A 17,651-nucleotide genomic window follows, 5' to 3' on the forward strand; every position below is an offset into this window, starting at 1 on the left:
TGGTGGCATCCAGGCAGTGTATTTACTAGCCAATAACTGGATTTTTATAAAAGCGGCAGAATTACTAGCCCTTATTGCTGTTTCTTTTTCACACTGGGAGAGATATGATTATGCTGTTGATCACTGTATAGCCATCTTGGAAGTCCTTCCTTCAACTATTTATTGAGCCAGGTGCAGCATATGGTCATGGCATGAATTGTTGAATTTTCTGTATTCATATTCCCAGCTGCGTACGGCCACTCAAGTCCTACTGTCCTTCTGCCAGAGGACATAACAGCAATTCTGACAGTTCCTGTGCTTATCTCTTTGAGACTGGCTCTATATTTGGGCATTCTGGCCCAGGCTGTCATTACTTTGAATCTGGTTTGTGAGTTGAAGTTGATGGATGGATTATTATAGACCATGTTCTTTCTTTACTTGTGAATTCCCTTCTAGACTGTTCACATCTTTTGCCATCAGCTGCCTGACTCCTTTGCCAGGGAGAGTACACATTTTATAATTCAGATGTGAGCACTTGCTGTCTGAGAGAAGTTTATTTTCAGATCACTGTGCTAGAGCTGTCACCAGGAGTACTTTTTTTGAGGATCATTTTTGACAGTGATTCCATACGTCTCCAAGCCAGATTATGGTTTCTACCATATCCCATCATATGTCTTTAATACCTGGCAGTGAAAAGGAAAGTGTTTCTTTTGGCCCCATAATTTTTAGTGGTATGTACATCTGATGGATTTTTACAGGACTCCCCTGACGACTCATGGATGGAATCTGACAGGCATAATTGCTTTTCTCAATCTATTGGTGCATGATTTCAATAGTAAATATTTTCAAAGCCCTTCTTCCTATCAGTCCCTGAAACATTGGTAGAGTTAGTACATGATATGTACAAGGACACAATGACTGAAGCACAAACTGTGTTCAGTCTTAGAGGAGTTCCCAGTGGGACTGGGTGTGCACCAGGGCTCAGCTCTGAGCCCACAGCTGTTCATACTGGTGATGGACTACATTAGCAAACAGGTCGCTGGGGACAGATCAAGAAAGTTGCTGTATGCAAACAGTGTGGCATTACAGGTAGACTCTGGGCAAGAACTTCAGCAAAGGATAGGGGAATGGAATGCAAAACTGAAGGCACATGGGATAAAACTGAGTACGGATAAGACAGTTGCAATGACAGAAAATGGTGGAGTTCAGAAGAAACTGAATATTGAGATAGAAGGGAAGATAATGGACCAGATTAACAGTTTCAGCTGTCTGGGGGGGGGGGGGTGATTAAGTAGAAGGGAATTATCAATGAGGTCGTCAAAACTAGAATCAGAGGGACTGCTGCTGTTACAGGGTGTCAGGTATAGCATATGACAGAAGAAGTAAGGTGTACAAAACAGTGTGACTAGTACTACTGTAAGGCACAGAAACCTGAGCAGTAAAGTTAGAGCAGTTGAGTAAGCTGGAGGTGATGGAGATGAAGTGACTGAGATGGGTGATAGGATGCACACTGTGCAACAGACAAAGAAATGAGGATGTAAGAGCAGAAGCCAAAGTAGCTCCAACTGCCAAAATGGTCAAAGAGAATGGATGGGCAGGGAATCCGAAGACAATCTAGTGAAGAAGATTTGGAACAGACAGGAAGAAAACAAGGGCATCCAGCAAATAGGTGGATGGATTGTGTGAGTGAAGACCTACAACAATGAGTGTCGAAGAAGGCAGGGAGTAGCATTGAATAGAGAGTTGGTGAAAGCTGACACAACACTCTGACCCCATGTAGAAAGTGAGAAAAAGGGATTTGATGATGATCATCTTACTAGCAGTTTGCTACTGCTTAACTCTTGAAAGGCAGGCCCTGGGGCACTACAGTTAGATGCCTAGTCACATTTTTTAAAAGGAAAGTAGATTTATACCATTGCCTCTTCTTCCTTCTAATGTTGATGGTCCTCCCAAATGTCCATCAGATCTTTTCATTGTTGCTGTTCACAGCTTTTATGTTGCAATGACAGATTTAAATTTCTTATCTTCAGCAGCTGCCCTCAAGCCCCCTGAACATTTCCCGTTTTCTCCCAGGCACTTTGAGAAGTCCATACAGTAGCTTCAGTAACATTTTGTGCCTGCAACTCCTCATTTGGATCCCAAACATGCGGCAGTTGCAAGGTTTGGACTGCTGGAGGCACTTTCTTTCCCTCTTGGTGGTATGTAATGATTCTGCCTAGACTATCTATACACTTCAGTGTAAACGGTTTGCTATGTGGTCTAGTGACAAAGATTACCCTCTCCACTTTTCTGTCTTCAGTATTCTCCTCTCAGTGTTTATTTGCATTTCTGCATTCCATGATCCTATTGAAGGGCATCTGCTGGCACATTTACTGCTGACTGACATTCTTGAAGGGCTCTTCCACATTTAAACCCCCCTGCTTTTTTCTAAATCTTCTGCACCTCGGGATTTGAGTTTTGTCTTAGAGAAAGGCTCACATTTCCTCCTTTTTTGCTCCAGTTTTCCATTACTTTTAAAAATGCTTTTCCTGGAAAACTTTTCATTGTATTTGGTACCTCACTCGGTTAAGTTTTGAAGTATCAAGCTTATTGATGTGGTGCATATTGTCTGATCTTTCACAAAAGGTGTATTTCTTTTTGTAGCAGTCCATATGTTCTAAGTTATGCTTAAAGAGGATTGGGGAGTTACTTTGCTTTTTTATGGCTTAGCCTTCCCTTACATATAGAGGTATTCTTCGGGGAGACTACATTTCACCATGGTACAAACAGAAGAACTACATTGATCACAGATGTAAACTACCACCTGTATATTTACAGTCACAACACTACAACAAAAAAATTACCACAAATCTTATTTTTTTTTCATTACCTCACAATGCATACATAAGTAAAATTCTATTTTTTGTATGGGGGAGGGGGCTTCAACCCCCCCCCCCCCCGACACACATCCTGATAATGGGTTTCTGATTGTACTACCAGTAACCTATAGTCACATAACCACAATCAAAAAGAAATTAACATTGTGTGTTTTAGTCTACAGTCCATAGCGTAACTGTAGCAAAATTCAGTCACTTTCGACAAATTGCGCAGCGCAGTCTGCATTCAGCAATATCATTATCAACCAAATGTGTATATTGTGTGCGTGTATAGGTAAAATTATTTTACATAAATCTGGTATTAAGCGGTCTTTGACTTCTGTCCTTTAAGGCATTAATGCACTGCATTGCTGAGCATTTAGTTTTCTTTGGTACTGGTAGACAAAGGAGACCTGTCAATAAAACACCTTTTAACCAGACTGACCCCTTATTTCCTTTTATATATATATATATATATATATATATATATATATATATATATATATGTTAGGGTTGGCATATTTAGTTGGGGGGGGGGTGTTGGGCGTGAAGCCACCCACACTGGTGGGTTTCATTTGCTTTGGTTTTAATTTATTTTGTAGTGTGGCCAAGTGGTTACTTACCTGGAGTATTTTACTCTTCTAAAGTAGACCCATATATATATATATATATATATATATATATATGTGTGTGTGTGTGTGTGTGTGTATAAAGCATTCAGTGAAAACCAGTACAGCTGAAGTGTTTTTATCTTTTACAGTTAGCTCTTCAGAAGCATCCAGGATGTTTTTGAAGAAGTATTAATTTTGTTTTTGCATTTCTTTTTTGTTTACATTTGGCATCCTTGATGAAGAATGGATGTTTAAGGTCTGTCTATACCCTTCTGAGTAAAATTTTTTGGTAACATCTATGAATGTTGTCTTGGAGGGGCCACCTAGTCATGATATTTGTACAGAAAATTAACCCAGACTGTGAAGTTGTTAGATGATGGTATTATGCTATACAACTACAAAGCTCATTTTTTTTCTTTTGTTTTTTTATCTATTTATTTAATTATGTATGTATTTATTTTAGGAATTATAGAAAGGTCAGATCTGAAGTAGTTACTTCATTTGCTCTGCAACCTGTGGGTATCGGATCCGACTTCGGATCCGAGCCGACATCTTTCCAAGCTCCAAGATCCGAGCTCCTAGCTCCTCCCCCCTACCCATAATCCCCTGCTACCAACCATATTACCTCAGATCGTTTTTTGCCGCAGCTGAAGAAGCTTTCCTTTTTGAAGAGCTCCTGGCTGGGTGAGATCGTTTCTGATTATAACCTCTTCTAGAGTTTAAAAATCGTGTGTGTGTGTTATTAAGCCCTTTTCTACCCCTTTTTGTGCTAGTTTAAACTTTTTCCTTGGTACAGTTAATTAGTTTTCTTTAGTCACTCCCCCTCTCCCCTTAGCATTTGGGTGTGTGTGTGAGTGCTAACATGTCGGAAGGGCCTAAGGCCATTTTTTCTAAATGTACTGAGTGTGGCCACAAGCTTTCCCCAGCTGATGGCCACACTCTGTGCGTTTTGTGCCTGGGGGCAGCCCATCTTTCAGAGGCCTGCCAGATCTGTGCGGCCTTTAATCCCCGGGCACTTCGGGATAGGAAAAACAAGCTGATCCTGGTGGGAAAGCTCCCCCAGGAGTCAGCTTCTTCTTCCTCTCCCGTTCGAGCTCCGGCTGCCTCGGCGCCCTCTGTTCTCTTAGCTCAACCCGGGACTCAACCTCCCTCTTCGCGTTTGAGCTCTGGGGAAACTAGTGCCTCTTCTGCTAAGGAGAAGAGGCACAAGGATAAGGAGGGACATAGATCCCATAAAAGGCGGGCCGAATCTCAACCCTCGGCTCCGCCAGCTAAAGCAGCTAAGTCTCCTTCGGGGGTCCCCGGATCCTCCTCGTCTCGGCTCCGTTCGCCTAGCTTCTCGCCGGAGCCGGAGGAGGAGGATCGGTCTCCCTCGAGGTCGTCGAGGCGGCCCTCCTGGCCCGCCTCGACTACCTCTTCCAGGTCATCCAGAAGCATCTCCGAAGCGGATATGGATCGGATGATGCGTCAGTTCTTACAGACCCAAATGCAGATAGGGGTGCTCTTGCCCCCCCCCCCCTCTGGGGGGGAGTGCGGCCCCCATGTTTGCCCCGATCACTCCTTCTCCGACTCGTTTTCGGATCTCGGAGTCATCGGATCCAGGCCCCTTCGGACCCAGGGATTTGTCGGTGCCGATAGCGCTGGTCTCTTCGATGCCGACTATGCCCTCGAGCTTGTCGGATCCGAGCTCTCGGGGCTGAGCGTCGGATCCGAGGGAGTTGTGTCTTCGGAGCTGTTGGCTTCGGTGCGCACCTCTCTCTCGGCGCCGACTGCATCGGCTCCGACCCCGATCCCTTCTTCAGAGCCGAGGGGATTGCTCTCAGACGCTGGCGAGGGTGATTTTCCTTCAGCTTTTGAGGTAGTGGAGAGGGTACTGTCGAGATCCTCCAGGTCCCCGGTTCGGGTTTCGGATCCACCCATACCCCAATGGTATGAGGGTCTGTTTTCCATCATCTGACCATCGGGACAGCCTGCCCAAGCCTTCCAGCTAGTTTCCGTGGAGGAACAACAACCCGTGGACGAGCCCTCTTCGAATAGCCCCACCGAGGAGGTTCCTCGAAAACGTCGGTGTAAAAGGAGGCACCTGGACTCCCCCGAGTCCGTTACCACCGACACGGACTTAGATGATAGGGAGGGTTCCCCAAGGTCAACCCCTGAAGATGTCTCCTTTGGAGACATCATGGAAATGTTGCGTATTAGAGGGGGGTGGTCTGCCCAAAAACCTTCCCTTGATGAATCCGTGTTCCTGGAGGTGTTTGAGGCAGGCCCATCTACCTCCTGGGTGTCCCCTCCAGCCGACCCCCTGGTGGACTTAATTACCACCAGGGCATGGAAGGAGCCTGACACCGTGGAGCCAATCCCTAGGCGTCCCGATAAAGTACTAAGTCCCCCCACAGATAGACAGTCATGGGCCAAATGAACCCCTGTTGATGCCATGTTGTGGTGGCGGCCACCAAGAAAAAACTCGCTCAGGAGAGTTCTTTGGTCCCGCCGCCAGATAAAGAATCTCGAGCGTTGGACTGGATTGGGAAGCGGATGTTTGCATCCGCGACCTTTTCCATAAGGGCGCTGAACTATATGGCACATACCATCAGGCTACAGCAAGACTTGATCAAGGAATACGCTGCAGCCCCCCCGGAGTCCATGTCGGTCGGAGACAGGAACGTGTTTACGACATGAGTGGCCACTCTGAAATCCATCTCTAATACGTCTATGCGGCTCATCTCCCATGCTTCGGAAGGAGTTGCTAGAGCCAGCGGAGCAGGGGTAGTCTTACGATGTCACGCCTGGCTCCGTCTTTGCGACTTCGCAGATCCCTTCAAGGTGTCCTTCGTGAACGTCCCCTTTGACGGTTCTGCTCTTTTCGGCAAGACCGTTCGTGATACGCTGGTCCAAAGTGAAAAGGACGGGAAGACGCTGTCTGCCGTCGGAGTCCACTTCTCTAGTCCCCAAAGATCCTTCTCCAGGAATCAGAGGGGACAAAAGAAGCTGTGGTTCCCCAAGTCTCAGCAATCCCATCCAGCTGCAGACCACTCGTCCTCTAGAGGCAGAGGAGGACAAGGTGGACGCCGGCCCAGAGGCAGAGGGGGGCCGCATAATTTCGGGTCTAGAGAACCTTTCTCGGACAGACCCATGCAGCAGCCCTGAGGGCTTGCCCGACTGTCCCTCTCTGGAGGCAGTTGGGGGGGGCGGTTGACGGAGCACCTGTCAAACTGGGAGTCCCTTACAATGGATTGATGGGTGCTCCGTATCATTTCTAGAGGTTATTGCATTCCATTCCTAAATCTTCCCCCCAAAACCAGATGCCTCCCCGATGTCCCACCCGATCAGAGGGAGGCAGCGGCTTCAGAGATTTTGAAGCTGCTAAGAAAAAGAGCCATCCAGCCTGTCCCCCCAGATCAGTCCGGATTGGGTTATTACTCAAGGTTCTTTTTGGTGCCAAAGAAAACCGGGGACCTCAGACCCATCTTAGACCTTTCCGCTCTGAACCTGTTCATACCCAAGGAAAAGTTCCGGATAGTCACTCTTCAATCTATTCTCCCCCTTCTGCGGGAGAACGCCTGGATGTGCTCCATAGACCTCAAGGATGCGTACTACCACATCTTGATGGACAGATGATCCAGGAGGTTTCTCCGCTTCCGGCTCGGAGCCAGTCATTATCAATTCAGGGTTCTTCCATTCGGCCTCACCTCAGCCCCCAGAATGTTCACCAAGGTCAGGGCGGTGGTTGCAGCCCACCTGAGACTTCAGGACATTCAGGTCTTACCGTACCTAGACAATTGGCTCCTTACCGCGACCAACAGGCATCAGCTCTCTGTAGCGAGAGGTTACGCACTGACTCTAGCCCTCAACCTAGGCATTTCAGTAAACCGGCAGAAGTCGTGCCTGTGCCCCACTCAAGCCCTGGAATTCATAGGGGCCAGGTTGGATACTCGAATCTCCCGAGCTACTCTAATGTCAGTCAGACTGAACAGCTTGTCTTATCAGGTGTTAGCCCTTCTCCGGAGTCCTACTCCTCCAGCGGAGTTAGTCCTGAGGGCACTGGGGTCTATGTCAGCAGCGATCAGTCTTTCCCTCCGTGCCCGTCTGCGAATGCGAATATTACAATGGACCCTTCAAGTCCAATGGTCCCTCTTGTTCCACCCATTGAACACGCCGATACGGCTGAGCAGAGTTTGCAGGGACTCCCTTCTTTGGTGGTTACATGCGCGAGAACTCAGAGAAGGGAGGCCTTTCGTGATTCCCCCGGCCGAAGCCACGTTGAACACGGATGTTTCTCGCCTCGGGTGGGGGGGGCATTGTTCAGGCAGATCCGTTCAAGGCACGTGGACTTCCCTAGAGACCGCATTGCATATCAGTGTCCTAGAGATGAGGGTGGTGCTTTTGGCATTGCAAGCTCTCCATGACCTTCTCCCCCCTAGGGACTATTGCGATCCAGACAGACAACATGTCTGTAGTCTGGTATATAAACAAACAGGGAGGAACCAGATCCTATCCCCTGTGTCGAGAGGCCATGAGAGTTTAGGAATGGGCGATCTCCACCAACCGTTTTCTGGTAGCAACGCACATCCCGGGACGGTCCAACATATTAGCGGACAAGCTAAGTCTGTTGCTTCTCACTCCGTACGAGTGGTCTCTGAATCCATCTGTTGCAAAGCAGATCTTCCACAAATGGGGTCGGCCTCGCTGTGATCTTTTTGCTTCTCCTTTAAACACAAAATGCAGCGAGTACTTCACAATAATTCCCCCCAGAGGGGAGACCCCCAGAGACGCTCTAGTCCATGCTTGGCCTCCCGGGCTCCTTTATGCTTATCCCCCCCTTCCACTCATGATGATATTCATTCAGAAAGCCTGTTGGTTGGGGAGCAGAGTTATCCTCATAGCCCCATTCTGGCCTTGGCAGATCTGGTTCCCCTTTCTGCGGTCTCACAGTGTGGCCCCTCCATGGATTCTGGATCCCAGTCCAGAACTGATCTCTCGTCCCACGGGTTGGCCAACCCCGAACCTGGTCAACCTCAAGCTTGCAGCTTGGCTGATCCAGTTCAATTAATGGCTAGGACTCCCGGTATCTCATCTCCCGTTAAGGCCATTCTGGTTGCGGCTCATAAGCAGTCTACCAGAAAACTTTACAACAGTAAATGGAAATGTTTTTCCATTTGGGCCAAAGTCAAGGGCTTGGACCCATTTACTGTCCCTATTCCGACCATTCTGGACTTCCTCTCATTGATCTTTCGGCAGGGAGCAAGTGCTTCTACGGTTAAGGTGCAATTGGTGGCCATCTCCCATTTTCATGTGGGTGACTGCATGGGTTCCTTAGCATCTACAAAGTTGTGCAAAACCTTCTTACGAGGCATCTTCCTTTTAAATCCACTGATAAAGTCTGTGGTTCCCCCATGCCATCACCCACATGAAAATGGGAGGGTCGAAAAAATCCTCAGCGAACTTCGCCCGGCGCCTGAGAGTGCGCTTGTTGAAGCGAGCACAGGCTACACAGGCCGAGACGTCATGGTCTGGGCCCAGGCAAGGGAGGCAGTAAGAATGGAAATCCTTATGAGGTATTTAGCCCTAGTGTAGGCCTTAATAGACTAGAGCGTCTTTCTTGCCTAAGGTTGCTTCAGAAGCAAATATAAATCAATCGATAAATCTACCAGTGTTTTTTTCCAATATTTCAGAACAAGGTAGAATACACATTACACAAATTGGATGTACACAGACAGCTGCGTTTCTACTTGCATAGGACTAGAGAGTTTCGCAAGTGGGACCAGTTGTTTGTCTCTCATGCAAAATCAGCCATGGGCAAAGCCATTTCCAAAGTGACTGTAGCAAATTGGATCCGTCAGTGTATTATTCAGGGGTACATATCATCTGGCAAACCAGTATCTGTGCTCATTCTACAAGATCTGTAGCCACCTCAACAGCCTTTTGGTCTAGGGTTCCAGTGGACGACATATGTTCAGCAGCTACTTGGTCCTCTTCTCATACGTTCATTTCTCATTATAAACTAGGTGTGATTTCGAGAAGTAGGGCTTCTTTTGGCTACGCGGTGCTTCGGAATATCCTTCTGTAAGGACCACCCAGGTTCTTATAAGGTAGCTGGGGACTCTGTCCCACAGGTTGCAGAGCAAATGAAGTAACTGTTTCAGATAAAGAAGTTATGTACTCACCATAACGTTCCATCTGAGTAGGTACTTCATTTGTCTGCAACCGACCCCCCCTGCCATCCCCCTAACCTTTCGGGATTTTCTGATCACCTTTGCAGTTGATTTTTCGTGTTACCAGGTTGGTGAGGCAAAAAAAACGAACTGAGGTAATATGGTTGATAGCAGAGGATTATAGGTAGGGGGGAGGAGCTAGGAGCTTGGATCTTGGAGCGTGGAAAGCTGCCGGCTCGGATCCGATACCCACAGGTTTCAGACAAATGAAGTACCTACTCAGATGGAACATTATGGTGAGTACATAACTTCTTTTTTTTTTCCCTTGAGACATTGTAGGTTACTTTTGGTCAGGAAAACCGAAATTCTTAACATGCCATTTTTTCTATATTTTCATAGGATAGAGTATATTTCTGTGTCTCCAGAAGGATTTAGGTACAGGGGTCAGACTTTCCCGACTATAAACGGACTTTTTCGCTGGTTCAAGGACCACTACCAGGATCCAGTACCAGGTAAGATGTGAATTGCTAAAGTTAAGCAACTGTAGTCCATCTAATGCATGGTTAAATTGAGTGTTTCCAAATAAAATTGTGCTTATTTCCCTTACATAGGTATATGTTAATTACAGTGTTTGCTTTTTTGACCAAGCATTCTTAATATTCCTACCACTCGAGTTTAATTTGTGGTTTTGTACCTTCTGCTAATTTTCCAAGAACTGTTTCTTTTCTTTTCCAGACTCGTGTATTTGGGCTATGTTTTATTTTTTTTTGCCTAAGCACTATTAGGACTCTCTATATTGCACAGATGTCCTTCAAGAATGCAACTGCAGTCATAACATGTGGGTTGTCCTGCCTCAGGCAGCCCTCGGTTGGCCGGATTCCAAAGTCTGGGTCCGATGTCGGCTGATGTCGCATTTCTCTCCGTCAGAGCGGCTGGAGTATATAAGCATCAGCCGACGCCATTTTCTTCAGTCTTTCTTGCCGCGCGGTGCCCGAAGCAGAAGCAGTTCGCAAGTGCCGGTCGGTCAGCTCCTGTATTCTACGATACCGAAGTCATCAAAAAAGCTAAGTACCCCGTCGGGGACCTTTTCTTGCCTCAGCCGATGTCAGAAATTACTGAAAAAGTTAACAATTGTCTTTTTTGTGGTAAACAAATACCTCATAAGGATTTCCATTCTTACTGCCTCCCTTGCCTGGGCCCAGACCATGACGTCTCGGCCTGTGTAGCCTGTGCTCGCTTCAACAAGCGCACTCTCAGGCGCCGGGCGGAGTTCGCTGAGGATTTTTTCGGCGATAAATTTGCTTACACCATGCCGTCGGATCTTCCGACATCGCAAACTCCCAAAAAGCGAAAAGACCGGGACCGACATCCTCGGCCCGCGTCTACCACCGACTCCACGCCAAAACCTAGCGCGAGTGCTCCGGTTCCCTCTGAGACGGTCTCTCCACCGCTCCGAATCGAAGACACCGCATTACCGACGACTCCGATTCCAGACATTACTCTGACGCCAGTTATAGACTTTCCTCCGGATACCGAAACCGAGGAAATGCCCGAGACCATTGCTGTAGACAAGGTCACTCCTGCACGTGGAGCTGCCAGGCCTCCTATGGCCATGTCTATTAAGGCCTACACTAGGGCTAAGGCAGCCAGCAAAACAAAGCATATTACTTCCAAATCCTTACCTCAGCCGACTCCGGAGACACAAATTATGTCTATGGCTGCTGATTTAATTTCCATGATTAAAGGTTCACAGGCCCATCCTTAGAGAGCATCCCAGCCTCCTCCTGATAAAAGGCCCTGGGTTGAACCCTCTGACCCTTCTCCTTCAGATGAAGACTCTGAGGGCTCTGTCCACTCTGATAGCCAGGAAGAGCTCTTCCAGACCTATGAAGACTCGGATGCAGAAGATTCCATACCTTCGGCCTCCCCTCCTGAGGATATTTCTTTTGGGGAAGTTCTGCATACCATGAGGGAACATTTCAAGTGGCAGGGTTAGGAATATTCTGATTCTAGGAAACGCCTTAGGACTTTCCTTAAGAAGCCTCAGCACAGGCCCTTAGCTATTCCTCCTGTACTTGATGTTCTGGATGATTTGTATTCTGATTCTAGTGCTACCCCTGATTCTCTTCCTCCTGCTCCAGCCAAGCCAGACAGGTATTACAGGGTCCCAGAAACTCATTCCCATTTATTCAGGGCCCATACTGCTGATTTGGAAACTATTTCACAGGGGCCTAAAGGAGTTTCATCCTCCACCTCAAAAAATCATTTGCCCTCCAACAGGGAAGCAAGGTCATTAGAGAGATGGGGTAAAAAGGTTTACACTTCCACCACCTTATCTATGAGAGCTTTAAATTGCCTTTTTCATATGTTCCAATATCAGGATTATCTCTTAGAAGATTTACAAAAAACATTAGCTTCTCCTGATCCTTTAGACAGGAAGACTTTGCAGGAAGCTGTACATAACACTCAGCAAGTAAGCAATCACTTCCTGCAGTGTGGATATGATGCACTGGAAGCTTCATGTAGGGCAGCTATGACAGGGGCAGTGATGCGTAGACATGCTTGGTTAAAAGATCAACCTCTACCAGATCATGTAAAAGCAAAACTTCTGGATGCACCTTTGGAAAAGAACAAGCTTTTGGTGCAAATGCTAAGGATGTGTTAAAGACCATCGAAGAAAAGCAAAATCAGTTCAGACTGTGAAAGATTTCCTCCAGGTTCAACCCCCAGATTCAGTAGGAATTGGCCTTCAAAAACTGGTCCTTTCCTAATCCAGAAAAGTTTCAAAGGGGTAAGAACAGACGTGGCCGAGGAAGAGGCCAATACAGAGGCCCTTACAGGGGACGACAATGGCAGCCAGGAAACCAAGGAAGTGACGCAGGGGTTTCACCTGCCCAACAACCACAAACTCAGTGACTTTCCTCTACTACCGCCTACCAGGGAACAACTAGAAGCTCCCTTGGGTGGGAAATTATCTCTGTTTGCAGAAAACTGGCACAGACTGACAAAGGACAAATGGATTTTGGACATTATAGACCGAGGGTACAGGTTTCATTTTCATACCTTACCAAGAAAACAAGGCATGCCAAATCTACCACAACATCAAAGGGCAGAGGCTATCAAGCAAATCACTCTGCTGACTCGAATGAAAGCAATAGAAAGAGTCCCACAACAAGAACAAGAACAGGGGTTTTACTCAAGACTGTTCCTTGTTCCAAGAAAAGAATCTCAATGGAGACCAATACTGGACTTGTCCGCATTAAACACCTTTCTCATAGTACCAAAGTTCAAAATGCTGACTCTACAGCAACTCCTTCCCATGCTGGGCAAGGAGTTGTGGCTGATTACTCTGGACCTCAAGGAGGCATACCTGCATGTCCCTATCAGACACAGCTGCAGAAGATACCTCAGATTTCTTGCAGGGCCAGAGCATTATCAATTCTCAGCATTGCCATTTGGCTTATCTACTGCGCCCAGAGTATTTACAAAATGCCTGGCTTCAGTAATTGCTCATTGCAGGCTCCAGGGTATACATATCTACCCGTACCTGGACGACTGCCTCATACAAGCGGACGACAAATTGATGTTGACAAAAAACCTGGATTATGTCACACGATTACTTCAAGCTCTGGGATACACAGTCAACTTCCAAAAGTCAAGACTGCAGCCATCCCAGCAAATAATCTTCTTAGGAGCCAAACTAGACACAGCCTCTCAGATGGCTTACCTGACAGAAGACAAGCAAGAGAAGTTAACTCAATACTTCAAAGGTTTAACAAAACTCACCCAGATGACTGCAAGGAGATTCCTACAGGCCCTGGGTTACATGGCATCCTGCATTCTACTGGTTCCATTAGCAAAACTACACATGAGAAAGCTTCAATGGTACCTAAAAAGCATTTGGTCTCAACACAGCAACAACTTGGAGACAATCATACCACTCATTCCATGCCTACAAAAGGAATTCCTATGGTGGGCTTCGGTGAGCCAGGAAAACACAGGTATGTCATTCAAAAAACCACAGATAACACAGACCATGACTACAGACACCTCAGACCTCGGATGGGGGGCGCACATGGAAGGCAGGTGTATACAAGGACAATGGTCTCCAAAGGAAACACATCTGCATATAAACCAAAAGGAAATGCTGGCAGTAATGCATGCTATCGAGGCTTTTCAACACCAACTACAGCAAGGCCATTTAATGATACGGACAGGCAACACCACTGTGATGTGGTACATAAACAAGCAGGGGGGCACCCACTCTTACCCCCTTTGCAGACTGACAATGCAGCTTTGGGAGAAATCACTGAGTCTGAACATCCAGTTACAATCCCAGTTTGTTCCAGGAAAAGACAATGTGTTGGCGGACAGCCTAAGCAGGAATTTCACAGATCCACACGAGTGGAGGTTACATCAGAAGGCTTTCAGACAACTCACTTCGACATGGGGCAAGCCAGAAGTGGACCTATTTGCCTCTCACCTCAATCATCTTCTACCAAAATTTTGCACAAGGACATACCATCCAAAGGCTTGGAAAATAGATGCCCTTTCATTCAACTGGAACTCCCTAGCAATCTATGCATTCCCACCTCTGCCACTGATGACCTCAGTATTACTAAAGATCAAAGCAGAGAAGCCCAAGGGAATCATAATAGCTCCGGATTGGCCAAGACAACACTGGTACCCACTACTACGGAGCATATGTCACACCAGGAGGTGGGCCCTCCCTCAGTGGCCTCTACTTTTGACTCAACACAATTTCGAAACACTGCATCCAAACCTTCAGACACTGCAGCTATAACAGCCTGGGAGATCCTATAAATAACTTCAGCTTATCTCTCTCCAAGGAAGTTCAGCGGATACTAACAGAGGCTTGAAGACCATCCACCAGAAAGGTTTACTTAGCAAAGTGGAAAAGATTCAGCAATTGGAATACCAGCAAGGGACATGATGCATCATTACTGAACATCCCACTTATCTTGGAATGTTTGGCAGATATGTTACAGAGTGGCCTCTCATATTCTTCAATAAAGATACATGCATCTGCTATTTCAGCTAGATACAACACTGATCCTCCTGTTTTCTCTCACCCCTTACTAAGACAATTCCTCAGGGGAATCAAGAACATTAAGCCACCAGGAAAGGCCCCAGTGCCAGCCTGGGACCTCAATTTTGTCTTAGAAAAACTGACTCTACCTCCTTTTGAGCCAGCAGCTTCAGTTGACTTGCAATTTCTCTCATGGAAAACAGCCTTTCTGTTGGCAATTACCTCAGCAAGAAGGGTTTCGGAGCTACAGGCCCTAATGGCAATACCACCCTTTATTATTTTCCACAGAGACAGGGTTTCATTAAGGACCAACCCTACTTTTATGCCAAAGGTGGTATCTAGGGTTTCTCTAAATCAAGCCATTCATCTGCCTGCTTTCTTCCCCAATCCTGAGAATAAGGGGAAAGACTTTTCCATACCTTGGACATTCATAGACAACTTCGATACTACCTGGACAGAACCAAGGCCGGTAGGAAGTCTGAACAGCTTTTGTAGCTTACCCCTGCAGTCCAAGGAAAAGCAATTTCAAAACAGACTATTTCTAAATGGATTGGACATTGCATCAGATTCTGTTATTCCTTTCATGGAAAGACTGTTCCAGCCTATGTCAGACCACATTCCACCAGAGCTACAGCCACCTCTACAGCATTTTTAAGAGGGGTGCCTACAAAGGACATTCTAGAAGCTGCTACATGGAGCTCCGTGCATACATTCTCCAAACACTACAATCTCCCTCTATATTCCAGATCCAGAGCAGGCTTTGCTTCGGCAGTCCTGCAGGGTTTGATTGCCACACCATCTCTTTCCTAGAGCATACCTCCTCCCCCAGCTAAGCTATGGTATTCTACCCACATGTTATGACTGCAGTTGCATTCTTGAAGGACATAGTACAGTTTTGTACCTACCATAAATGTAGATGTCCGATAGACATGCAACTACAGTCGGGTTTTCCCTCCCCCCCATACCCCTCTATGCTTAGGGTCCACTCCTATCCCCCTTACTCTTAGCTGGGGATATCTGTTATGGTGTATTTGTTTTATTGCTCATGTATTTGTTTGGAATCCTGTTTTTGTCTTCCAATTTGATTACAGCCTTCCTTGGAGGGCACCTGGCATCTGGGGCAAGAAACACTGAAGAAAATGGCGTCAGCTGATGCTTATATACTCCAGCCGCTCTGACGTCGGAGAGAAATGCGACATCAGCCGACGTCGGACCCAGACTTTAGAATCCGGCCAACCGAGGGCTGCCTGAGGCAGGACAACCCACATGTTATGACTGCAGTTGCATGTGTATCGGACATCTACATTTATGGTAGGTACAAAACTGTACTTTATCTGTAGTCACGTGTGAATGCCAAGCATGTGAGTAATGTCCCTACTGACTTCAGCTTTAATGCCTTGAACACTGGAGTGACAGCGACATTTTGCCATTGACTATTTTTATTTTATCATCTGTTGACCATGTTAGTCCCACTAGGCTAGTGACCTTTTTTTTCAGATGGAGAGCCAAATGATCATTTATACACTTAGAAGAAGTTTGGCCAGTATATCAGGAAACTTCCCATACTCTTTTCGATAGGTGCCATGGGGCATTTTGCATCCACATTGAGCTACCACCAAGTTAGGCATCTGTTACCTCAAATTAACATCTCATCCAAAGGACAACGCCGTCAGGAGTGCAACAACCCCCCACCCCCCAATTCTGTACTGGAGTATCATAATTCCAGTCACTTGGAGTAGGAATAGAATCCACAGCTTGCTGATCTTCTGGCCCCAGTAGTGTATGCACTACTTGTGCTACTTTAACTTTCACTGTTTGGGTGAAAGTCACTTTGTTGCTCTTTTATCCCTGTCTGGAGGAGTTTACCCAGTACATTTTCTTCTCCAGTTGGGAAACCAATGTTAATCAGGAGATCTGAAGTAGGAGATTCATTTGTCTGCAACCTGTGGGTTATGGATCCGATATCGGATCCGAACCGGCATGGTTTACCAGCTATGGATCCAAGCTCTCAGCTCCTCCCCTCACCCATAATGCCCTGCTCTACCCTCATGACCTCAGATCTCGTTTGCCGCGCATGGTGACCAGATTGTGTTTTTCCAGCTCTCCAGCTAAGTGATATTTTCTTGTAGCTAAGTGCTTAAAATTAAAAATTTTTTGTTAAATTTGTGTGAAAGTATAAGGTTCCCTATTATATTATTACTTTTTTTAGTGTTTAAAACTTTATTTTAATATCCCTCCCCTCGCTGGTAGCGTAGTGTGTGCTTGGGCCTGTGAGTGGTTTTTGTTACTTTACTTTTTAGTTCTAGTAACATAGTTTGTTTGCTTTTGGGATGTCTGAGCAGCCCAAAGCTATTTTTTCTAAGTGCTCCGAGTGTGGCCATAAGCTTTCCCCAGCTGATGGCCACACTCGGTGTGTTAGATGCCTGGGGGTTGAACACTTCACATCTGGATGTTCCATTTGTGCAGGGTTCAACCCCAGGGCTTTGAAGGAGCGGAGGTCCAAGCTTGTTTTGGCGGGTTTCTTGCCGCCGGACTCGGCTCCGACCTCCGCTCCTTCGGGGGTAACCGTTACCATGGTTGTCCCCTCTCCGGCTCCCCCTCTTCCTCCTGGGACTCCACCTCCCTTTACTGGTTCGGTGGAGAGGGAAGCTAGGAAGAAGGACCGGAGGGAGAAGCACCATAAGCGGCGGGCCGAGACCTCTGTTTCGGCCCCGCCAGCCAAGCGGGCTTCTCCCCCGGTTTCCTTGTCTGCTGGCTCTCCTCCTCCTCGGCTCCGGTCTCCAGCGTGTTTTTCACCGGGACCTGAGGAGGAGGAGACCCGATCTCCGTCGAGGCTATCGAGGAGGCACTCAAGGCCTACCTCGGTAGCCTCGTCGAGATCAACTTACAGCCTGTCGGACGCTGATCTGGACCGGATGATGAGAAGGTTCATCCAGGCCCAGATGCAGATGGGAGTGCTCTTGCCTCCCTCTGGGGAGCTCACCCTTTTTCAAGCCAATTGCTC

The 17,651-nt window shown here is 46.9% G+C and overlaps 1 protein-coding gene across 1 annotated transcript in view; it reads left to right on the forward strand.

Moving 5' to 3' along the window:
* Nucleotides 1-17,651, forward strand: part of SUPT6H (SPT6 homolog, histone chaperone and transcription elongation factor) — a 2,620,423-nt gene that overhangs the window by 2,374,717 nt on the left and 228,055 nt on the right. The window contains exon 32 of the mRNA XM_044054882.1: nucleotides 9,997-10,109. Coding sequence (XP_043910817.1) covers nucleotides 9,997-10,109 — 113 coding nt within the window. The remainder of the gene's footprint in view (nucleotides 1-9,996; nucleotides 10,110-17,651) is intronic.

This window comes from Protopterus annectens, chromosome 13.part0 (genome assembly GCF_019279795.1).
Source record: "Protopterus annectens isolate FY-2018-M chromosome 13.part0, PAN1.0, whole genome shotgun sequence".
NCBI classification, from domain to species: Eukaryota; Metazoa; Chordata; order Ceratodontiformes; family Protopteridae; genus Protopterus; species Protopterus annectens.